General features: G+C 40.4%; 1 protein-coding gene across 1 annotated transcript; it reads right to left on the reverse strand.

The window, feature by feature from the left end:
- Positions 1–15,558: 15,558 nt before the first annotated feature.
- LOC138888178 (uncharacterized) lies at positions 15,559–17,055 on the reverse strand. The gene has a single exon (XM_070169995.1). It carries the CDS (start codon positions 17,053–17,055, stop codon positions 15,559–15,561), a length of 1,497 nt encoding a protein of 498 aa, XP_070026096.1.
- Positions 17,056–22,525: the final 5,470 nt, after the last annotated feature.

Raw genomic sequence — 22,525 nt, forward strand, 5'->3', positions numbered from 1 at the left:
GTAATTAAGCAAGCCTCATCTATTTCCACATAGATTTTGTATTAGGCCAGCATTTCCTCAACCTCGGAGGAATCAATCGAGGTTGCCACAACTTGGGCTTTAGTGCAATCTATTCTTGGCCGAGGTCGTCCCTTTCCGAGATGGTTGAATCCAGTTGTGCTCGAAGCTCGTCATTTAGCCGAGACCACTTGTCGGCCTTATTATTCGCCGCCCGAAGCTAGTCCTTGACCGGCGCCAACTCCTCTTTTGTAGCCTCCTTTTTCAAAGCCAAAAGGTCCATCCTGCTCCTCAGCGTCTCGGCCGAAGTTTTGATCCCGTTCATCTCGGCCAGAGCTGGTCAAACAGGTCTATATTCTATTGGACCTACAAGGTTGCATCTTTAGTCACTACGCGCAACTTCTAACTTTTAATCTATAAAATCCTTACCTTCTCGACGAGTTCGGCATGCTCCCATTTCACGGACAAAGCCTCATTTTGAGCTTTTTCCAGCTCAGCTTGAAGAATAGGGAGATCCATGAGGGCCTCATCTTTTTTCTCACTGTGAACCATGTCCATGTCCTTTTGGCGGACATTCTCTTTAATCTCGAACTCGAGCTGGCTGACTTCCATCCGAGACCGATGGAAGCTTTCATGGTGAAGCACCAAGCTTGAAAAACAAATCGATAAGATCATACAGATACACTGAAGTTAAATAAGATGCACGAAGGGCACAAGGAAAGGGAGACTTACCCGGTTCAGTGGCTGCTGTGCCTCGTTGAAGAGGCTCGTGTGCTCGCCTAGTCCTCTTCAGTCACCAGGCAGCAAAGATAGCTGGCCATGCCCATCAGAGCAAACAACACCCGGGTGTCCGTTGGGATAGTAAACACGACCATATTTTACAATCGAGATCCACACTCAGAGCAGGGAATTTGATCACCAGCTTCGGGATCGAGTTCAACTCGTCTGCTCCTGACGACACGTCTTTGTTTAGGATCTCCAAGTGACCAAACCCGAAGTAATCCTCCAACGCACCCATGTTCACATTGTCAAAGAACATGTTAAGGGTCTCGTTGCAGCCCATGTTGTCTCATATGGCTTTTCTTTGACGGCTTGAGCCTCGTCGAACAAATACTCTGCATGAGACGGCGTTTCTATGATGTCAATGACACCGGTAAATACCTTCAGAGCAGGGATAGTTTTCGGGAGACCACGGCTTCTAATTTTCCTTCTAGCTCCTGAGCTAAAGATGTATCGGCCTCTCGACCACTCTTTCGGTTGCCGCATGTTCTTCTTCATCAACAGCCGGCCCATGGGCAATGAACTCTAATTCGTCATCTTCACGGTAATCCCTGAGCCGGTAGAGGGAGCCAGAGTCTGTCAGAGTCCGGTACCCTGGCCCTGGTACTCTTCTTGTTGCTTTTTTAGGCCTGGAATGCTACCCTCTTCTTCTTGGTTTTGGTGTCCGGGGAGTCCGAATATTTCCTTTTTTCCTCTTTTTCTCCTCCTGTACAGTAACTCCAGGATGTCTCGAAGCAGAGGGTTTATTGAGTGAGAACGGAGCCTCATCCTGTTCCAATGCCCCGAGCCCAATGGTCTTGGGCAAACCTATGAAAAAAAGAGAACTTAGCGGAAATGACAGTTGAGTGTGAGAATAAAGTAGGTCGAGAGGAGCACTTATCATTGGAACGGGCCTCCCACTTGCCTTTTGAGAGTTTGTGCCATCCGTGCTCGGAGTACGATAGTTGTTTGCAGATCCCCTCGACCCACTCTTTGAAGCAAGGAACTTCGTTAGGAACTCGGGCGACCATTGCATGATGGTAAAATCAGGCAATAAGAAAAAAGAACAAAAAGAGATTCTAAGTACTCAAAAAGGAAAAGAACTTACATGTTAAGTTCCACTTTTCAGGGAACGATAAGAATTCAGAGAGAATGAGATCTTCGGTTTTTACCCGAATGAATCTCACGTGCCAGCCTCGATCCTCATCTTCATCGATGCTAAAAAATGGAGCTTTATTGCTCGATGAACGAGCTTGATTAACCTCTCTTGAAAAACTCGGGGACTGTAGAGATGAATAAGGTGGTCGATGGTAAATCGAGGTGCTTCAGTGTTTTCGACAAAATGGCGGAGGAGGATTACAATCCTCCAAAAGGACAGGTGAATCTGCATGAGGCAAACCTCGTATCTTTTGCAACAATTAAGGATTATGGGATCCACCAGGGCAAGTGTGAAGGTATAAGTGTAAACAATTAGATATCCTTCCACATGAGTGGTAATATCCTTATCAGGACCAGGGATGACCACTTCTTTGCCCTCCAAATTGTAGTTCTCCCGAACTGTAAGGAGCGTATCCTCAGTAATGGAGCATATGTAGCTCCATATCTCCTCGCCTCGGTCCTATTGACTGGAGCTTTTTCGACCTTGAAGTCATTTTCAATGGAGCAGCCTCCGGGGATGAAGCTCTTTAGGGAGGTTCCGGGGCTACTTCAAGTACGATCACCTCAGAATTCGTGGCCGGGTTAGAAGTCAAAGTCTTTGCCATTAAATTCTAAAAAACCATGAAGATTTGAATGTGAAGATGAAGATTTGAAGGTGATGTTAAAGATTTGAAGATGATGATGAAGGTTTGAAGGTCAAATTTAAGATTTAAAGATGGAATATGAAGATTTGAAGATGGGAAGATGAAAATATGAAGATATATGGAAGGATATATAAAGATCTAAAAGGGTTACGAATAAGTGAAAAGTTCGGGGGTAAATTAAGGAGCTCTGAATCGGAAAGTAAAAAGTAAAAAAGGACCGAAGCTTTTATAGATAAGGAATAATCAATGCCTGTTGTTTCACATTCGAGGGCGGTCAACCGGCAGCTGACACGTGTCCGGAATAAGAACGATGTGACTGATGGGACGTTTCACTGACCCGTCAACCCGGTTACAATGTACGGAAGAAGGAACCAGTGTCAATTCATTGCTTCCCGTCACTTGATAAATCTGCTCTCCAAAAAGCGAGCGAACTATTTGTGTACGAGTAAAATTGGGGGCAAAGTTTTTCCCGATTCTCCAATAAGGAAACAAGTGTTAAGCACGGCTCGACGCGACTACAAGCAAGGCTGAAGGACCCCTCGTATCGGGACCCGAATGGAGTAAACGATGTATTTGGGATCAGGCACGGCAAAAATAAAGGACATAGACCAAATAAGGTTTCTAGACCACGAAAAAATGGGGAACAGTTATGCATGATAAGTGGGGAGCCATTACATTCGCTCTCAACTGGATATTACGGCGCGAATCCCGTCCGATATCAACTGCAGATCGACATTTACAGAAAAAGAAGATTTTTACCTTATTTGACTTGTACTAGGATTACGAATCCCCTGCTATACAAATGGGAAAGATTCTTTTAATTTGACACGTTGTTGACACGCGAATCAAAGAAATATAAAAATTCATTTTTGTCTTCTAGATACTGTTCAAAGCGTTCTTCGGTTATTCTCTTCTTTAATCGCAATCGAGCTTATATCGAGGCCGAACTTTAGTGCTCAACATAAGATGAGGCTTGGTTACCACATTATAATTGGTTTGATTGTTTATTTTTTTTCTTTAACTTTATTACTTTCTATTTTTAAATTATTCGTATTAAATTAGATCTTATATCTTTTAACCGCGTACAAATTTAATTGTTACTCATTTCAAGGGTAAATACATAGAAAAGACTTTTTTTTTTTTTTTTGTCTAATAGAAAGAAAGGAAGATATGAGCTTGGAAACATTCACTATAATATTTTTTGTTCCCTTTCCTGATTATCCTGAAACTCTAAACAACCGATAATTCTATTGTAAAATAATTTCTAAAAATTAGATAAAGAAGGCATAATAAAAGACTAAATATATAACGCCCTCACTTGAATAAATGTAAAGGACTATGGTGTCCTTCTCCGGGCATCGCGGCCTATGCTAATTCCTATTGACTCCGTTCTTCAACCCTTCCTCCGTCGCCATTCGGCCGTCCTAACGTGACCGCTTTACCGGCGGCAAATGCATCAGCAATTGGCTTAATTACCAAAGTAACCTCCCCAACCGCCACACACCACGCAACAGCTAAGAACATCACCAGCAGAGCAACACCGTGTATAGGATCTCCCGCTGGCCAAATTGGCAGCAATAATAAGCACAGAATCTGCACCGGCAATGCAATCATAAAAGAGATCGCCAGCAAATTCACCCTTACCTGAATTTTCCTGTTAATAACAAAAGCTATAACCCTCCAACACGAAAATAAGAAAGCTAACAAGTAAGCAATGACAAATCCCCCAAATAATATGCCACTGTACAAAGGGTAAGTACAGAGCATCGTCTTATTTCCAGAAATATCAGTGGAAACGAAAGAACTAGAATGCATGTATTTCGGTATATGGTCCTGCAACGGGGAAAAGAAGACGAAGAGGATTTGGGCCACCAGAATGGGTAAACAGATGGGCCAGACGATGATTAAAGCCCAAATAACACTTGGGCTTTGTTTTTTAACGGAGACGTAAACTAAGAAAAGAAGAGTGATCAGGAATCCGGGTTCGAATAAGCCTAAAGAGAGAACAACGTGAACTTTACACAAATTAGCTTGTTGATGTTGGGTTAGTGATGGTAATAAGAAAGGGTGAATGTATTTCCGGCGGATAAAATGTAAGCGGGAGACTTCGTTGATAGCCCAAAGAAAAGCGAAGGAGACGAGGAGTAAGCGGACGGTCCAGAGAGAGTTGAAGTTTTGTAGATGGGGATATTGACGGGATTTAAGGCGGAGGTGGAAGATAAAGGAAAAGGAAATAAGAGAAAGGACGAGAAGACCGGAAATAAAACAAATTGTGGCAAAGTCAAAGGCGCTGTCTGCAACGGGAGCAGAGGGGAAAGAGTTACTCGGATTTGAGGAGGAATTTGTTAATAATGAGGAAATATTGAAATTGGAAAGGAAATGGGAAGGTGATGAGAATATTGAAGAAGCTGATATTAATGGAAAAGGTGAGAAAGGGGCGGAAGAGCCATTAGCAACAAAGAGAGGGGAGGGTAAGAGCTTTCTCATAGATATGGTTGTGGTGGTTGGTGGTGGCTGATTCGCCGGCCACCGCGCCGGTTATGGTGGTGATGGGGGGTGTTTTATTTTTTGTGATGAGTTGTTGGAATTGCATAGTTGTTTTGGGAAAAAGGAAATGGTTGGGGAAAACAGGCAAATTGCGAAGCTACAAAAGATTGCGTCTGAAGGAGAGAGAAGGCAGAATCGGATATTTTTGGTGAGTGGGATTTGAGAGATATCTCCTAAAAGCCAGTTGTTCTACGGTTGTCATTTCTATTCTAAAAATACAAAGTACAAACATAAATCCATTGTGTACAACTTTTTACTGATAGAAATAGTAAGTCGAGAAAGCAATGCAATATCACATTTATTGTTCCAATTTCTGCCAATGGAGAATCTGGAAATCGTAATTAAGGAGTATGGATTTACGCTTTTGTTTGATTAATATAAGCTGGTATTTTAAAAGGCGTTAAAAACGCATTGAGACATAATTACGGGGCATAAGTATCGTGGGACAACGTTCGCCCAAGCGTAAGCTCCAATATTATGGGCGTGTATTTGGGGCGTAAGCCTCGGGAACTTTTATAAACTTGGCCAAAATTACTTAATAAATCTTTTTTGTTTAACTTAATCATTCAAAAGTTAACTCATAGTAAATTTTCAAACTAAAAATTTTAAAAGTAAAAGATTTTTTCTAATTATTTATTACTACAATTTTATAATCTTTACTCATTGTCGTTAACTATTGAGTAACAAATACACTTTAAATCTTTGTCCGCAAAATGCAAATTACAAACTAAGGGGTCGTTTGGTATGAGGTATAAGAAGGTATAGTGCTGATATAAAAATTTAATACCACCTTAATACTTCATTTGGTTAGCAAACCGGGTACTCCCTCCGTTTCAATTTATGTGAACTTGTTTGACTGGCACAGAGTTTAAGAAAAAATGAAGATTTTTTTGAATTTGTGGTTCTAAACAAGTCAAAAAAGGGGCCAAAGTATTTGCGTGGTTATAAAAGCTTCTCATTAAGGATAGAATTGTAAGTTTAAGCTAAATTGTTACCAAATTTAGAAATTGGTTACTCTTTTTGGAACGGACCTAAAAGAAAATATGTTCACATAAATTGGAACAGAGGGAGTATAAGTTATCCCAGGATTAAAATTAACACCGGGACAATGTATACCTTATAGAGGGTGGGGTAATTAGCACCGGTATAACTTATATATTCTTCTTACATATTATGCAATTGTCATATTTAATACACGTACCAAACAATGGATAAAAAACAATCTCAGCATAACTAATCACAACATAACTTATCCCAACATAAATTATACCAGTATAACTTATCCCGGTATAAGCCGTATTCAAACCAAACGACCCGTAAAGAGTTTTATCTTCCAATTCTTAAAACACTGATATAAGCAAATATTAGGTTTGAGGATCAAAAACTCCATTAGCTATTTGAGCTCTGTTAATATAGCTACAAAAATAATAATTCCACTCTACTTAGGCCTCATTGTTTGCACTTAATGGAGGTCTAAATGTTAATCATTCACATTTCAGACATTAAATGTGTTTGTTTTTAAAGTTTGAATGTTAATTATTCAGATCTTAAACCTTAAGTGTTTTTTTATTTCACAACCACTTAATGGATCTGAATAGGTCTATATGATTAAGATTTATAATAAAACCTTAATTTCATTAAGATGCTATCAATATTCATTATTGCCACACCTCTTTTTTACACACCCGAAGGTATATAAGGGAGTTTTTCCAATTTAAGTGACATTATTCGAAATGGGATTAATTATTCAATTCAGAGTCGCCACTTGGGATAGTTTATTTGGTGTCCCAAGTCACCGATTTATTTTAAACCCCAAATCGAGGAAATTTCGACTTTCCTTTTGAAGTCTGCGAACCAGAAATTCTGAGTAGGGAATTCTGTTAACCCGGGAGAAGGTGTTAGGCATTCCTGGATTTCGTGGTTCTAGCACGGTCGCTTAAACTATTACAATTGGCCTATTATCTGATTTTTAAAACATGTTTCAACCTATGGTATATTTTTAACTTATTAGCCGCTTTTAATTATTATTATTTTTGGAAAAATTCAACGTCATATAAAACACGTATTGAACCACGTCACATGAAATGCACCCGCGGTCCATGACACATTTTATCTAACGTTTTTGAGATTTGGATTTGGGTCACATAAAATGCACACCCGAGTTTAGGAAATTAATTTTTTTTAAAAAAATAGCGCGCCTAAAGCAACTACGCACTTTCAAGTTTGCGAGGGCCATGGAAAATTCAACTAAATGGCACGCCACGATTTCTAAGGATTAAACTTAATTAAATGAGGGCCATGAGTTTTGAGATTTTATTTGGTATGGCGCGCCTCGATTATTCTAAAAGGATTGTATTCAATTTAAAGCAAACTACAAATATTCATGATTATATTTCTTCCTAAAATTACTTTGAGATTATTGCAAGGTCATGATTTATGAATATGGAATTATTATTGAAGAAATATATGATTTGAGTTATTATGGACCTAATCACTTATGTCGGTATCAAATTTGCTATTGACTTAACATCCTTTAATTTGGATCCAAGCTATTACTTCGTTCTCTCTCCATTTTGAATACATTTTCCTATCTTTCCCTATGAACTACAATCTCATTGAAGAAATTCATTCTGTCTTTCACGAATTCTATTTCTTGATGCTCTTCCTTCATTTTTTTGTTCATATCTTTCAAGTTGGTAGATAACCAAAATATAATATACAAATCAAAAGGAAATATGGTGAAAGAAAAATAATGGAAACATTGGTTAAGAAAAGAATGAACCTTTTATAGATGAAGATCTTATTCAATACATATGGAGAAAACAACCATCAAATTTAATGTGCAAATGAATCACAATCAGAGGCAACGAGCGGAAACCTTTCGAACCGAACTCGACTTCGACCTCTTCGGGCTATATTTTGGGCTATCTTTTAAATTGAGTTTGAAGCTTTTCAATTTGATTTTTGGTGTGATTTAGCTCCTGTTTTTGAGGTAATTTTTTTTAAACAAGGTAATGAATGGCTATATGTTTTTTTTTGTTGAAAGAAATAGGTAGAAAGAATAAAACTAGTAGAAATTCTCTTTAGCATAGAAGAAGAAAATTTATTTTCTCTCAATATTCTTCCCTCTTCTCTTCTCTTCTTTTCTTCAAATATTTCTCTTCTATTTATAGGAGAATTTTCAAAAAAATTCAGATTTTTTTTTAATTTTTTTATTTAAAAGAAATCCCACTTACATTTTGCTTTTCTTTTTTTATAAAAAGAATTACCACCTTTCTTTACTTTTATTTAAAAAATTCTACTTTATTTTAATTTATTTTTTTTTAAAATTTTCAGCTACCTTTATATTATTTTTTAATTCCAACTTTCTTTTATTTTTTATTTTTAAAAATTTTCACAAAACTTTACTTTTATTTTTTTAATTTTTCACTTTCTTTTACTTTTTTAAAAGAGAATTCCACCTACTTTTACTTTTTTTTAATTCCATACTTCCCTTTTTCTTATTTTTTTAAATCTCTCCCAAAAATTTTAAAAAAAAAATTAATATTTTTTGGATTTTTTATTATTATTTAAAAATAAGAATAAAAATAAAATAATATTAATAGTAATAATTCACCTTCTAAAATTTTGTATTTTTAACCTATAATAAAAAGTATAACAAAGCTAAAAATTTGTATGTTAAAACCCCCTAAAATATTTACATAGAAGAAGTGACAAAAAAATTAAATATTGTCAAAAATTAGGTGCTCACAGCTGCCCCTCTTTGCTTGGAAACATGAAGAGTTTTCAAGCAAAGATAAGGTGAGTCATGTGACTAATTTTTGAACATATCTTTATTCAAAAGAGAAGAAATAAGGATAAGAGAAAAGAGAAAAGAGAAAGGGTACAACCGAGTCTTAGTTTTGGATAGCCTACATATCCCGGGTTATAAGGGAACCAGGTCGCGTGTAGTTCAAGAAAAATGATGGAATGATGAGTTGAGGAGTCGAGTGAGGTTCCGTCGAGGCTCCGGTCCGCGATCCTGTTATTATATCAAAAATCAAAGAGAAACTAAACAAGCCTATCAGCTATGAGTTACAAGATTCATATCTATGAGTCTTGTGAAACTTGTCCTTGATCTTGACTGGTTCTTCATGCAGACTCTGATCTGAATCTTGATGTTCGTTAGCTGCAACTGCTGGTTCATTCTTCTTCAGCTTTTCGGATCAAGGCGGGACATGCGAAGTTTGTAACTTCAATCATATCTTGAACAGTCCACATCTTTCTCCACATCAACACTTTGAGTTCATTTCTTTTTGCTCCTTTTCTTCTTTTATTTATTTTGGATTAAGACTCATTCTTTTGGTTGTCTCAGACCTTGTGCCTCGAGGCCAAACCTGCTCAGACACCAAAACAAACAAACGAACGAAATTTTTCTGCCCCAGTTTTCACTAGGAAAATTTCGTAAGTTATTTGTAACTAAAATCTAAACTTTTTTTTTGAAAGCGGTAAAATAAGGATTGAGTATCTTTAGGAGGAAGAGATTAGGGAATGGAGCCCTATATCTAAAATAACCTCGACTAGGGAGTGGATACCCTATGTTGGCAAAAAGGCGACTAGGGAATGGAGACCCTATGTCTAAAAATTTTAACTCAGGGATTGGAGCCCTAATGTTGGAAAAGAAAGGCGACTAGGGAATGGAGGCCCTATGTCTAAAATCTCAACTTAGGGATTGGGGCCCTAATGTTGGCAAAAGGCGACTAGAGAATGGAGGCCCTATGTCTAAAAATCTTAACTCAGGGATTGGAGCCCTAATGTTGGCAAAATGCGACTAGGGAACGGAGGCCTTATGTCTAAAAATCTCAACTCAGGGATTGGAGCCCTAATGTTGGCAAAATGCGACTAGGGAACGAAGACCCTATGTCTAAAATCTCAACTCAGGGATTGGAGCCCTAATGTTGGCAAAAAGGTAAAAGATTGATTTTAGGGCTTCTAAACTACATTATTTTTATTTTCTTCTTATTTATTTTCTTTCAATTCATTTTTTAGTAAAAAAATGCAGGAAAGAATTTGGAGGAGACTTCCCTTTTGGGTTGATTATTGTTGCTAAGCTATTTCTAGCGCTTGCACATTTCTTTTTCCATTTTGGTTACACCTGCTTCTTGCACTGTTGCTTTGGATTGCACCTGTTTCAATTTTCAAATAAAGAACAATTGTTAGTTTGAAACGGTGGTCGGTTTTGTGGCCTTCATTGTTTTTGATCACTTGATCTCGGCCCAACTCTTTTGGCGAGAACCTCTGCCGCTTGCTGGCTTTTCTTAAAGATTGGTCTCTCTCCTAAAACCGAGGAACTCAACTTTTCAAAATTTATCATGACGGCTCACCCGTATAGGGCTTTGGCCCTTTCATTTTAATCTGATTCTAGGGGCTTTTGACTTTGGATTTCTTTTCATTTTCAATAACTCTGATTTTAGAGCATCGGCTATCATGACCAGTTGGGATCGACTTGATGCACCCACTGAGGCTGGGTACTTTTCTTTAGACTTGACTTTTATTAAACAAAACCCTGTAAAACCAATCTTGCCACATTTTCTTTGTATTAGTTTCGGAACAGAGTTAGACCGAAAGGGATTCAAGGAAAAGTAAAGAAAGGACAAGAAAAAATGTATTTAAGGAGAAGCGTCCCTTTTGGGGGAAAGAAGGACATATCTGGGGTGCATGCAGACTTCAATAGACATGACATGCTTCTTGGACTGGATACCCGATATGCACAACTATCCAACTCATTGTGAACCACATCTCCAAATCGAGAAACCTGGCCAGGACTCTTTCGGTGGTGGGGGGTGTCTTCTTTTCGATCGACGGCGCCCTTTGCGGGTTTTCGCCAATCAACCTCTCTCATTTCTCTTCTCACTGTCGCCTGATAGTACTCTTTACGAGTTTTCACTAACCAGGCTCTCTCATTTTCAATTTTTCTGCTCACCGTCGCCTTATGGTGCCCGTGTGGGTTTTCACCAATAAGACTCTCTCATTTTATTTCTCTCATTTTTATTGCATCGGATCCAAGTAGCTGTATTCTCTGATCCTTGAACATTCTCCCCGATTGATCGGAAGGACTTGAAAGGATTTGGGTAAAAATGATTTTGATCGAATTACAACTTTGGAACCATTCAAGCGGGATTATCGTAGAACCATTACAACATCTGCCCCAGTTTCACTTTTGAGGGAATTTGGATTTTTATTTTGGTGTGACTGAACCCCATAGAGAGGCTGCCTACGTATCCTTTCGGAATCAAGTTGAACGTAGTTCAAGAAAACATCTTCTTCTTTTTTTCATTTCTTTTTTTTTTCAATAACACTTTCAAGTTCCAAAGAGGGCAATCAAAGAAGAGTAACCGGCACAAATGAGTTTGTAAAGGGTAGATAGTGTTTGGGTAGCGAGAATAAAAGCCTTCGTCCTCCCAATCGGACAATGTTGTTGTTACAGAAAGACTAAACATAGTACCTTTTGACTGCATCCGCATTTACAGCTACTTCAGGATCATTTCCTTCGATATGGCCCAGATACAATGCTCCTCTCAGCAATATCTTTATGATGGCGTATGGGCATTTCCAATTAGGAGCAAATTTTCCTTTTGCTTCCTGGTGATGGGGAAGAATATGCCTTAAAACGAGTTGCCCCACTTCAAAACTTCTAGGCCGCACTTTCTTGTTTTAGGCACGAGCCATTCTTTGTTGGTACAACTGCCCGTGGCAGACCGCAACCATTCACTTTTCATCGATCAAGGTTAATTGTTCCAGACGGGTTTTAACCCACTCACCGTCTTTAATTTCGGCTTCAACAATGATTCGGAGAGAGGGGATTTCAACCTCGACAGGTATTACGGCTTCCGTGCCATAAACCAAAAGATATGGGGTGGCTCCAATTGATGTGCGCACAGTAGTGCGATATCCCAACAATGAAAACGACAACTTTTCATGCCACTACCTGGAACTTTTAATCATCTTTCTCAAAATATTTTTGATGTTTTTGTTTGCTGCTTCAACGGCACCATTGCCTTTAGGCCGATAAGGAGTAGAGTTCCGGTGCATTATCTTGAATTGCTCACATATCTCCCCCATCAAATGACTATTTAAGTTTGCAGCATTGTGTGTGATAATAGTTGCAGGAATGCCAAAACGGCAGATAAGATTGGAGTGCACGAAATCTACCACAGCTTTCTTGGTGACAGACTTGAGAGTGATTGCTTCAACCCATTTTGTAAAGTAGTCAATGGCAACTAGTATGAATCTGTGTCCATTTGAGGCTTTTGGCTCGATTGGCCCAATGACGTCCATGCCCCAGGCAACAAATGGCCAAGGTGCAGACATGGGATGCAGTTATGTGGGAGGTGCATGAATCAAATCACCGTGCACCTGACACTGATGACACTTCCAAACAAAACTAAAACAGTCCTTTTCCATGGTCATCCAGTAATAACCCGCTCGAAGGATTTTCTTTGCTAAAACATACCCATTCATGTGGGGCCCGCATACTCCCGCGTGTACCTCATGCATGATTCTTCCAGCCTCTTCTGCGTCAACACATCTTAACAAATTGGTCTCCACTGGCTTGCTCGGGGTATTCTTGAGTTTTCAGAAACTTTTTGATGTCATGGTACCATGGTTGGGTATTTGGTGCTGCTTCAATTGTATTACAATAACCATGCCTTTCCCGGATTTGAATTTCCAAGGGATCTATGTGAGCATTGCCTGGATACGGCAGCATTGAGGCCAAAGTAGCAAGTGCGTCGGCTAATTCGTTGTGACAACGAGGAATGTACCTGAACTCTATTGACTTGAATCGCTTGCTGAGGTCTTCCACATGCTTTTCTTGTAAGGGATAAGCTTAACATCTCGGGTTTCCCATTCTCCTTGGGCTTGCCGGATAATCAGATCTGAGTCTCCCATGATCAACAACTCTTCGACATTTTGGTCGATTGCCATGTTTATACCCATAATGCAAGCTTCATACTCGGCGGTGTTGTTTGTACAGAAGAACCGAAGCCGAGCTGTGGCTGGATAGTGCTGACCAGTGGGTGAGATCAAAATTGCCCCAATTCCAACACCTTTTGCGTTTACCGCCCCATCAAAGAACATTTTCCAAGCATGAGTGTCTTCAGATATTGCCTCAACTGAATTTACTTCTTCATCTGGGAAGTAAGTTCTCAAAGGTTGGTACTCATCATCAATTGGGTTCTCAGCCAAATGATCCGCTAATGCCTGGGCTTTCATTGTCGTGCGAGTGACATAGACTATGTCAAACTCCGTGAGCAAGATCTGCCACTTTGCTAATCTCCCAGTGGGCATTGGTTTCTGAAATATGTACTTTAAAGGATCTAACCTAGTTATGAGGTAGGTGGTGTAAGCTTGAAAATAATGTCTCAGCTTCTGAGCGACCCATGTCAAAGCACAGCAAGTTCTTTCCAATAAAGTGTACTTGGCTTCATAACTAGTAAGCTTCTTGCTCAGATAGTAAATGGTCTGCTCCTTCTTTCCGGTCACGTCATGTTGCCCGAGGACACAGCCAAAAGAATTTTCCAAGACGGTCAGGTACAAGAACAGAGGCCTCCCTGGCTCAGGTGGGACCAAGACTGGCGGATTTGACAGATATTCCTTGGTTTTATCAAAAGCTTCTTGACATTCAACTGTCCATTTGATTGTCGCATCTTTCTTTAGCAACTTAAATATGGGTTCACATGTGGAGGTCAACTGAGCAATGAAACGACTGATGTAATTCAATCTTCCCAACAAACTCATAACATCTTTCTTGGTTCTTGGAGGAGGCAAATCCCGAATAGACTTTATCTTTGTTGGATCTAACTCGATGCCCCTCCGACTGACTATGAATCCCAAGAGTTTTCTGGATGGAACCCCAAATGCACATTTGGCTGGGTTCAGCTTCAAATCATATTTGCGCAGCCGCTCAAAGAATTTTCTCAAGTCCCGAACGTGGTCGTCCTGGGTTTTGGATTTGATGATTACATCATCCACATACACCTCTATCTCTTGGTGCATCTTATCATGAAAAATGGCAGTCATGGACCTCATGTAGGTTGCCCCGACATTTTTCAGACCAAATGGCATGACTCTATAACAGTAAGTGCCCCAAGGTGTGGTAAAAGCTGTCTTTTCTGCATCTTCTTCATCCATCAACACCTGGTGGTATCCTGCGTAACAATCCACAAAAGACTGTATTTCATGTTTGGCGCAGTTATCAACAAGGATGTGGATGTTTGGCAAAGGGAAATTGTCCTTGGGGCTTGCTTTGTTCAGATCTCGGTAGTTAACGCACACCCGGATTTTCCCATCTTTCTTTAGCACAGGAACTATATTAGCCAGCCATGTGGTGTATCGGACCACTCGGATCACTCCCGCCTTTAACTGTTTTGTGACCTCTTCTTTAATCTTGTCAATGATATCAATTTTGAACTTCCTCTATTTTTGCTGGATAGGGGAATAATCGGGGTAGGTTGGCAACTTATGGACCACTAAATTGACACTTAATCCTGGCATGTCATCGTATGACCAAGCAAACACATCTTTGAATTCAAACAAAAGTTGGATCAATGCGTCCCTGGTTCTTTCATCTGTATGAATGCTTATCTTGGTTTCTTTGACTTCTTCAGAGCTACCCAAATTAACCGGCTCAGTTTCATTTAAGTTTGGCATAGGTTTATTCTCAAATTGTTCCAATTCTCGATTTATTTCCTTAAAAGCCTCTTCTTCATCATATTCCGGTTCTTGGTTCATTATTTCGCAGTTAGACAGCGTGTTTGGATTTGGGCATAAAGTCCGCAAGCATGTCATGTTATTTAAAGCCACATTATTAGAACTGAAAGAAAAAAGAGAAAAAATAACAAAATCAGAAAGAATAAAGAAGGATGGACGATGAAATATGATTTCATTTCTTTGAATTTGAAGATAACAGGGTTTACATTGGAAATTAAAAGACAAGAAACTAAAGAAAAACATCCGAGTTACACCCTGACATAACTCGCGATGCAGAAAAAGTGGCAGGACAGGTCTACCGGGACTCCCGCCTGATTGGGAATGGCGTAGCCTTCCAATTCTGCAGCTTGGCATTGGGTCCCATATACAGCACCTCAGCGGTGCTTGAGCCCTCCCCTGGCGGGACCATGTAGGTTTCATATAGTATCTTCCTCATTGCCCCACAGATCTCTTCAATCTCTTCGGCAGTAAAGGCCTCATCTTCTTCTTTCTTCTGGTATTTTGGCTTGAAAAATGTTCTGTACAGATGCGGAACCGGCTGAGGCAAGACCCAACCATCATTCTTTCTATCATCTGCCCATCTTATATCAGCTGGAGTGGGTCGGAAGCCTACCCCGAAGAACTTTTCACTGGTGGGCAGGGTGATAAGTTCAACTATCCCTTGCAATGATTTCCCAAGTCCCTTCCCCAGTTTGAAGCCATGTCAGATCATTTCTTTGGCCACCATGATTGATGCATTAGAAAGGAAGGGTTGGGGGCAAGGGTTTGCTTCTTTGTACTTGTCTGCAACCACAATTTCAAAAGCCTGATAAACTATGTGTTCACTCCCCTCTCTTGCTTCAAGACATGGGACTGATGGGTCCCGATAAATTGATTGCTCATCTTCTCCGTGGACCACGATCTCTTGATCCTCATGCTCGAACTTTACTATCTGATGAAGAGTAGAGGGTATAGCCCCCGCTGCATGAATCCATGGCCTCCCTAAAAGAAAGTTGTAGGATGTGTCCATGTCTAGAACCTGGAAGGTTACTTCAAAGTCTATTGGGCCGATGGTCAGAATTAGATCGATATCTCCAATTGTGTCCCTTTTGATGCCATCGAAGGCACGTACGCAGACATTGTTGGGTCGGATTATTTCTGTCCTGATTTCCATGCGCTGTAGAGTTGAAAGTGGGCAAATGTTTACTCCAGAGCCTCCGTCCAACATAATCCTTTTCACGTAGTGCCCTTTGCATTTGACTATTAGGTGCATGGCTTTGTTATGTGCGGCCCCTTCTGAGGGCAAATAATTTTTACTGAAAGTGATCTGGTTGATTGCGAAAAATCTTTCTGCCATTCTCTCCAACTGCTCTACAGAAGTGTCAACAGACACATATGCTTCGTTAAGGGTCTTGATCAATACCTTCTGATGATCAGCGGAGTTCATCAACAAAGCCAACAAGGAGACTTGTTCGGGAAATTTTCGAAGCTGGTCAATCACCTCATAATCTGCCATTTTCATGTTTTGAAAGAAAGCCTCCGCTTCTTCGGCACTCACGGGCTTATTAAGTGGGAAACGCTTTCTAGAAGCGTTGTTCTCCTCTTCCAAATTGGAATACTTTTCAACAGGGTTATTTTCTTGAACTTCTCCTGGGATTTCTTTGCCCTTATAGGTCACCGCCATTTTGTTGTAGTTCCAGGGCATAGCAGTAGGATCTTTCATGGGCTTCTGTGGCGCGCGTCCAATAACCACGAGCTCATTCAGCCTCGATGGCTTAATTGGCCCTCGCATCAGATAAGCCCCCTTGGGCACATACATCTGGGTTGTTTTGTTCAGCCCGAATCTCCTGGGAGGACTCAATGTCGTATGCTTTTCTTTACGGCCTTGAGGGACGTAGAGAACAACATCTTTGGGAGGCATTGCCCTGGTCTCAACTTCAATTTTCTTCTCTGACTTTGGAGGGGTGGTTTCTTTTTTTTTCTCCCCTTTATCTTGCTTCGGGGCAACTTTTGGTTTCTTTTCTTCGTCAGCAATGGCAATGATGGCCTTCAATGCTGGGTCAAATTCCTTATCCTCACAAATCATTCCAATTACCGGCCCGTTGTTGTGGGCTAGCAGTGGGTTGTTGGTCACATTGGGAACATCTTCATCCCTCAACACTATCTTCCTTTGTTCTATCAAGTTCTCCACGACTCTCTTCAGAGTCCAGCAATCATCCATGTCATGCCCTTCTGCCCCTGAGTGATAGGCGCATCGGGTACCGGATCTATAAGCGGGTGATGCTGGGTTTTGCCTGGTTTGAGGAACAGGCTATAGCAGACCCATTTGAACAAGCTTTGGTAACAGGCTGGAGTAGGTTTCACCAATTGGTGTGAAATTTGGCCTCTTGGGCGGTTCATGAGGGTGGAAATTATTTTGTGGAGGACGGGGGTTGTAGTGGGTTTGGTAAGGAGGTTGGTTTCTAGGAAATGGAGCTTGATTTCTGTTGGCTTGTTGTTGTGGCCGGACATAAGGCTGAGCATTCATGACCGAGTATGGCTAATGAGTATAGGCCAAGTCTTGGTGAGGGTAATAGTGCTGCGGGGTCCTTTCTGAGAAAAGGGATCTGGGAGTACAGTTTCTCCTTGCACCCGACACTGCCATGGATGTTTCTTCCTTTTAATTTCCCTTTGCTATTCCTCCAGACCCACCCTGAATGGCTTGGGAGGTAGCTCTAATAGCGGATTGGCTTAGAATTCGACCCGTTTTGAGCCCATTTTCAACCATTTTGCCAATCTTGATAGCTTCAGTGAACGGTTTACCCATTGCGGACATCATATTTTGGAAGTAGTTAGCTTCCTGAGCTTGAAGGAAAACTGCGACCATTTCAACCTCATCCATCGGAGGCTTTACCCTGGATGCCTGCTCATGCCATTTAACTGCGTACTCTCGGAAGCTTTCTGAGGATTTATTTTTCAAGTTTGTCAATGAGTTCCTATCTGGAGCAATATCAATGTTGTACTGGAACTTCCTGACGAAATCTCTAGCAAGATCATCCCAGATGTACCAGCGGGATATATCCTGGTCCATGTACTACTCAGATGCGATGCCAACCAGACTTTCTCCGAAATAGGCCATGAGTAGTTCTTCCTTTCCACCGGCTCCTCGCATCTGATTGCAATATCTCTTGAGATGAGCAATAGGATCACCATGCCCATCGTACTTCTCAAATTTTGGGGTTTTGAATCCCAATGGTAGGTGCACATGAGGGAACATGCATAAGTCGGCATAGGATACACTTTTCTGTCCACTCAAGCCTTGTATGCTTTTGAGACTCTATTCCATACTCCTCATTTTCCTCACCATCTCCTCTTGCTCAGGAGTTTTGGTGGTCTTTTCTTGCCCCGCAGTGAACTCAAATTGGGGTGGTTGAGGGTAAGTATAAGTAGGAAACTGAGGAGGTTCCACTGGGAAAGATGGTGCTTGAAATGTGAAGGAAGATGAATCAAAGTTAGGCCTGGGTAAAGCAGGTTGTGTCGTAGCTGAACAAGGTGGCGCGGTGAATATGTTTGAAGCCGCACTTGAAGCTAACACCTGGGGGCGAGACTCAGAAGGTGTTCCAGCAAAGTGGGCTGAAATGGTAGGATATCCCAGTGGGGTATTTGGATAACTTATGGGGATGTTGGAGGTCTCACTTGCCCTGGGAAAAAGCTCAGGGAATCCAGGGATCGCACTTGGCGGTTCTTTTCCATTGGCCCAGGCGTCCCACATTTCCATCATGCAGAGACGCAGAATTCTATTTTCCTCAGTCGTTGCTGACTCAGAAGTTAGGATGGCCGAGATTGGACTATCCTCTGGAATAGGAACTGTTGGCAGAGGAATTTTCGAAGACATTTCAACGCTTCCTTTTGACCTTGTGAAGTATGAATGTGAAGCCAGACTACCACAAAACCAACCACCTTACTATAGAACCTTTTACAATAGTAGACAACAAACCTGTTAGTTTGAAGCAATTAACACATAGGAAATCGCACGTTGAGGTGTGATGCACCTATACAGTTAAATGTGTTTCTACATGTTTCGCAACGGCTGCATGTTTCATCCCGGCTCTGCTTATTTTCCCAATTTTCTTTTTCTTTCCACTTTTGGCTTTTGTACTTCTCCTCTTATTCCCATTTTCCACTCTTTTCTTTCCTCTCTTTCCTTGCCCTTTTTTTCGTTTTTCTTTTGGTTTTTCTTTGGCTCTCTTTTTCACATCCCTCTCTTATTTGAGTTATTTACAAAAATCGTGACCGGATCCGATGAGGATTGCCTACGTATCACGACGCCGCGTGAATCAGATCATTACGTAGTTCAAGAAAAACAAGTGCGAAAAATAAAGAAACAATTTTTTGGGAATTTTCAAATTTTCATTAATAAAACTCCTAAACTTTCTATTACAAAAGACTTCAAACTACTCATTTTCTTGGAATTTTAAAACTACTAACAAACTAAAAAATAATTTCCAAAATACAGACTCAATAAGTGAAAAATCATGAATACATCAATGCTTCGACTCCTGGGGCCCGTGGGACATCATTCGGTCTCGCGGGCCTACGTGCGAGATCCCCTTGAAACCGCTCCATATCTGGCGGACAAATGTCATTACAGCAGCGAAGAAAGTGGTCTGAGTCATATCCTTACATGCGTGGCATTTCATGACGATGTAGTCGGCAATGGCTCTAATCTTCTCTCGGACAATACCCTTTTCCTGAAGTAAACGCCCGATTTGCTGATTTCGGGCTTCCAACACTTGAGTGTCATGATGATTTTGATTCCGCAATTGTTGCATATCTTCGTCCATTTGGGCCATCAAAGCATAACAATGTTCCCTATCGTCTTTAAAATACCTGGCCTGTTTGTCCGCCTCATTTTCAAGGGTGATTAGCTTTCTCTTTAAATTGGCGATTGTCCCCTCATATTTTCTTTTCATTTGTCGCACAAACTCTGCCCGCCCTTCTGCATTCTCTGCCAATTATGCTCGGACTTTTGCTAGACTAGCCTCACGTTTTTCTAGGTCATCTTGACACTCAAGTACTTTCTTTCTCAGACCGCTTATAAGCCTTACATCTGCCCGACTTCTTTCCGGGTTTCTAGCAGCTATTCTCATTTTATGGATTTGAGCTTTGAGAGCTTCGTTTTCCTGAGTTAGCTTTTTCTTTTCCCGTTCATCTGTGGCAGCTTGGATACTGTGGCCAAATTTGAGGTCCCTGATTTGTCCCTCTAATTTACTTATCTTGCCCTATAGCTTTCTTCTTTTGCCAACCAGCCCCACTGCTCCTGCGAGTCGTTAATGAATTGTTGGACATGAGGTCTCTTAGCAGGTCTCTCGGGCTCTCGAGGAATTTGAAATCTTTTTCCAAACCAAACCATATAATTGGGGTCCACCTCACCTCTAGCTAGATCCCGCACCATAGTCTTGGGTTCGAGAAATCTGTACTCATTCCAAACTTGGCGAACTCTTCCTTCTGGAAATACAGCCTTTGGGCCCAATTCGACGACATGTACACTCAAATCTTCGTCATGGGGGACGGTTTGAAATCTTCCTAGTTGGCGCAAAACCCTGTGAGGAGTATATGGCTGGATGCTCCGGATGCCCATTAGGAGAAAGTAACACACTTTAGCTGACATGTATATGACTTCGGTGGCAGGGAGCCATCCGAACGTCCATTCAATTTTATCCGAAGTTAAAGAACTCAAGTGGGCAAACCAAGCTTCGATACCCTCTGGAAATTCAACCCCCACCACTCAGTTTTCAAATTCTTTGATGCAATCCAAACCGGTCATGTCGTAGTTCATATACCCGACGCGGTGGAAGAGATGTTCCAGTATCCACAATTGTAGTAGTAAGTTGCAGCCTTGGAAGAATTTTCCCCCTTCTCGACAGATGGTCAAAGCTCGGTAAATCTCAGATAAGATCAGGGGAACTAATGTGCCATTAGCTTTCTTGATTGCGACATCAACCATTCCCGCGATGCCCAATTCTATGTTGTCATTTTTTCGCGGACATATTATAACACCCAAGAATGCTACTATAAAAACCAAACCCCGCCTTGCCTCCCATTTATCTTTATTTCCGGCATAGGTCAGACCAGTATTCGGTGATTCGAAACCTTGGAGATTGCCATAGCGTTGGTACAGGAACTGGAAAGTGCAAAACCCTCCAGATAAATTCCCATCCTGAATATCCCGGCTAATACTCAACATATCCAGAAACTTGTGAGGAGATACTGGTCTCGGTAACACCGGGTACCGACTTCTAAGGTTTCTGCTAAGGCCGGCATAACCCGCAATTTCCTCTAGCGTGGGTGTGAGCTCAAAATCAGAAAAGCGAAACACATTGCGAGTCGGATCCCAAAAAGGTATCAAGACTTCAATCACGTCCAATCTTGGCTTGATGTTAAAAATTCCGACAAGACCACCCAAAACTTTTATCACAGTTCCTCGATTACCTTTTCCTAGGTCATTCCACCACATGTGGAGCTGTAAGGGGATCTCTTCAAGAGCTGCGAAGGGTTCGTTTTCATCTGTGCTCATCCTGCACATTTATTAGGGTGATTTAATTTAAAAGGTTATGACTCATTTTGACTCAAGAAAAGGTTATCACTATTTTTTTTTAAAATTTTCATAAAAAATCCGGCTTTGCAAATACGGCCTTTCAGCACTTCGGGGAAGAAGATTTTAAGGCTGTGTTTGCTAAACGGCCAAAACCTTAAAAAAACTACTAAAGGTGGTTGTTCTTGCAAAAACGGCCTTCCGGCACCCTTTTGGGGACATTCAACTATTTTAGACAAGAATGACATCACCTTCTTATTTACAATTAAAACAAAATTTTTTGTTCTTTTTGGGCTATTTTTACAAAAATGAAGTTGGACCCGATGGGAGTTGCCTACGTATCCCACATTCGGTGATAATCAAACTAGCGTAGTTCGGGAAGACCAAAAATAAAGTAAATAAACTAACTCTTTTTTTTTTGGAATATTTTAGTTTCCGCAAGAAAGACTTATAAAGAAGAAAGAAAATCTTTTTGATTTCAATTTTTTTTGGGGGGAATTTCGAAAGAGGAAAGATTTTTTTTTTAATTTAGACTTTTACTGTTTTTTTTTTGGAATTTCGATAGAAAAAAAACTTCTAAAGAAGAAAGAAAAATATTTTTGGAATTTTATTTTGAATTTATGAAAGAAATGCTTCTAAAAAAATGAAATATTTTTGAATTTTGAATTTTCTTTTCAATTTTGAAAGAAGAATGAAAATATTTTTGGATTTTAGGAAGAAATTAAAAGAAAATATTTTTGTATATATATATATATTTTTTTTAAAACAAATAGATATTTTTGGATTTTATTTTTTGAAAATTATGGGCCGGAACCGATGAGGTTTGCCTACGTATCTCACATCCGGTGAGAATCAGACCTGCGTAGTTCGCCAGTTTTGACAGAACATGGCAGTTGAAAACTTTGGCACATTTGGAGATGACTTTTTTTTTTCCCGGAATTTCGGCAGAGTTTCAGAATTTTCTAAATACCTACCTCTCACTCCTATATTATTATTATTATTATTATTATTATTATTGTTTTTTTTTATTTTTTGATATTTTTTTTATTTTCTTCCTCTGTTCTAGAAGCCGGTCAACATGCAAGCCGAAACAAACAGATGCGCAAGTAGCACGTAA

This window comes from Nicotiana sylvestris, chromosome 3 (assembly GCF_000393655.2).
Source record: "Nicotiana sylvestris chromosome 3, ASM39365v2, whole genome shotgun sequence".
NCBI classification, from domain to species: domain Eukaryota; kingdom Viridiplantae; phylum Streptophyta; class Magnoliopsida; order Solanales; family Solanaceae; genus Nicotiana; species Nicotiana sylvestris.

What these genes read in the sequence shown, in the direction of transcription:
- LOC138888178 (XM_070169995.1), bottom strand. Translation starts at nt 17,055, where the DNA reads ATGGATGATTGCTGGACTCTGAAGAGAGTCGTGGAGAACTTGATAGAA.